At 41.3% G+C, this 2,275-nt stretch overlaps 1 protein-coding gene across 1 annotated transcript; it reads right to left on the bottom strand.

Annotated features, from left to right (window-relative positions):
* Positions 1-995: 995 nt before the first annotated feature.
* LOC147342293 (olfactory receptor 8B12-like) lies at positions 996-1,931 on the bottom strand. Its single transcript, XM_086384528.1, has one exon. The coding sequence runs from the start codon at positions 1,929-1,931 to the stop codon at positions 996-998; it is 936 nt and encodes a 311-aa protein (XP_086240654.1).
* Positions 1,932-2,275: the final 344 nt, after the last annotated feature.

The following is a 2,275-nucleotide window of genomic DNA, read 5'->3' as shown; positions in this document are numbered from 1 at the left end:
CTTAAATCTGTATATCCTTCCATTAGAAGGTCTAATAAGTTGATATGTTATAGAACTCTGTATACCACCTCAGCAGGCACTATGCTTGATTCTATATGGAACTTTATTTCCTATCCCAAAATATTAAAACATTTTTTTATTATTTTGTCAAGACAAAATCGCCACATTTTTCACTTCCAACATTCTTACAAAAATGATTTTCCAAAAATTAACCATTGAAAAGTTGCATGACATCACTGTAAATAAAATTGCTACTGCTACTAAGTTGCTTCAGTTGTGTCCGACTCTGTGCGACCCCATAGACGGCAGCCCACCAGGCTCCCCCATCCCTGGGATTCTCAAGGCAAGAACACTGGAGTGGGTTGCCATTTCCTTCTCCAACACATGAAAGTGAAAAGTGAAAGGGAAGTCGCTCAGTCGTGTCCAACTCCTAGCGACCGCATGGACTGCAGCCCACCAGGGCCCTCCGGCCATGGGATTTTCCAGGCAAGAGTACTGGAGTGGGCATTGTCTTCTCCAGTAAATAGAATTAGGTTTCTTTAAATGCAAAAATAAAAATCTTTGAAACACAAATCTGCCAGAGAAAAGATGGATCAACAAAGCACGACTAAAGGAAAGCAGAGCAAAGTACATTCAAACTGAAGGGCCTAGATTCCAATCCCAGCTCTAGCACTACGTACATGAATGTCCATGGGCCACCTCAAAATATTTACATGAGTCTCAGGTGCGTAATGTGTCATTTGAGGGGCTGGATTAAATCATTCTTTAGACCTGTTAAAGAGTAACCCTCTATGACTGTGGAAACTGTTTTCATAAAACAAAGACTGATTGAAATAGATAGGCTAGAATAAGGAGTAGAGAAATACAATGCTTATAGGAAAGTTAAAATTTTTCTCTAAATATAGAAGAGAAAGCACCAGCTGACATTTGTTTTCTTCACTGAAAAACAATTTTTTTTAACTGATAAGCAAAGCTTTGGAGTTCCTTTGTCATTTTCAAGAGAAGATTTTTATGCTCAAGGTTTTCTTCAGGGCAACTTTAACATCCTTATTCCTCAGGCTATAGATTAATGGGTTGAGCATGGGCACCACAGCAGTATAGAATACAGAGGATACTTTCCCCTGATCAAGGGGTAAAATAGAAGGTGGTTTGAGGTACATAAAAGCTCCTGACCCAAAGAAAAGAGAAACCACAATTATATGGGAGCTGCATGTACTAAAGGCTTTGGATCGGCCCTCAGTGGAGCTGATATGGAGAATGCTAGAAAGAATAAAACCATAAGAGATAAAAATGGTCACAATGGGCACACCAATGCCAATGGTCACAACAATAAAGACTACCAGCAAATTTACATAAGAGCTGTTACAGGAGAGCTCAAGGAGGGGAATGATGTCACACATATAGTGATTGACAAGGTTGTCACCACAGAAGGTCATAAACATTATGTTTCCCATATGAGCCACAGCTCCAAACACTCCCATCCCATAGACCCCCAACAAAAGGAGTAAACACACCTGAGGAGACATGGTGACCGTGTACACCAGTGGCTTACAGATGGCGACATAGCGGTCGTATGCCATCGCTGACAGGATGTAGGATTCAGAAAAGACAAAGAAACAGAAGAAAAAAAACTGAGTTATACACCCTGCATAGGAAATGATGTTCTTCTCTGAGACAAAACCCATCAGCATTTTAGGGGTGAGGGTAGTGGAGTAACTAAAATCTATGAAGGACAAGTTGAAGAGGAAAAAGTACATGGGAATATGAAGGTGAGAATTCAGTCCAATCAGAGTTATCAAACCCAGGTTCCCCACTACAGTGACCACATAGAAACTTAGAAACAGGAAGAAGAGGGGGATCTTGAGTTGTGCCTGGTCTGTTAAGCCTGTGAGGATGAACTCTATCACAGAGGAGGTGTTATCTGCAGCCATTCTCCTCTAGGAGAATCTGTGAGGGAAAAAGAAAGAGTCACTAAACAAAACAGAGGCAACATATTTTGAAAGTTACTGGAAGTTATGGAGGTGAGATGGAGAAGAAAAGAAAAGGAACACTTACTGAGCTCTAACTGGGAGCTTTCAAACTGTGGTGCTGAAGAAGACTCTTGAGAGTCCCTTGGACAGTAAGGAGATCAAGCCAGTCAATCCTAAAGGAAATCAACCTTGCACAGTCATTGGAAGGACTGATGTTGAAGCTGAAGCTCTAATAGTTTGGCCACCTGGTGCGAAGAGCCGACTCATTGGGAAAAGACCATGATGCTGGTAAAGACTGAAGGCAG

The sequence above is a fragment of the Bos grunniens genome, chromosome 29 (assembly GCF_055505025.1).
Source record: "Bos grunniens cultivar Pamir isolate PY7600 chromosome 29, Bosgru_T2T1.0, whole genome shotgun sequence".
In the NCBI taxonomy this organism is placed as follows: Eukaryota; Metazoa; Chordata; class Mammalia; order Artiodactyla; family Bovidae; genus Bos; species Bos grunniens.
This window is presented reverse-complemented; position numbering and strand designations above follow the sequence as displayed.

Coding starts and splice junctions, on each gene's coding strand:
- LOC147342293 (XM_086384528.1), bottom strand. CDS start 1,931: ATGGCTGCAGATAACACCTCCTCTGTGATAGAGTTCATCCTCACAGGC.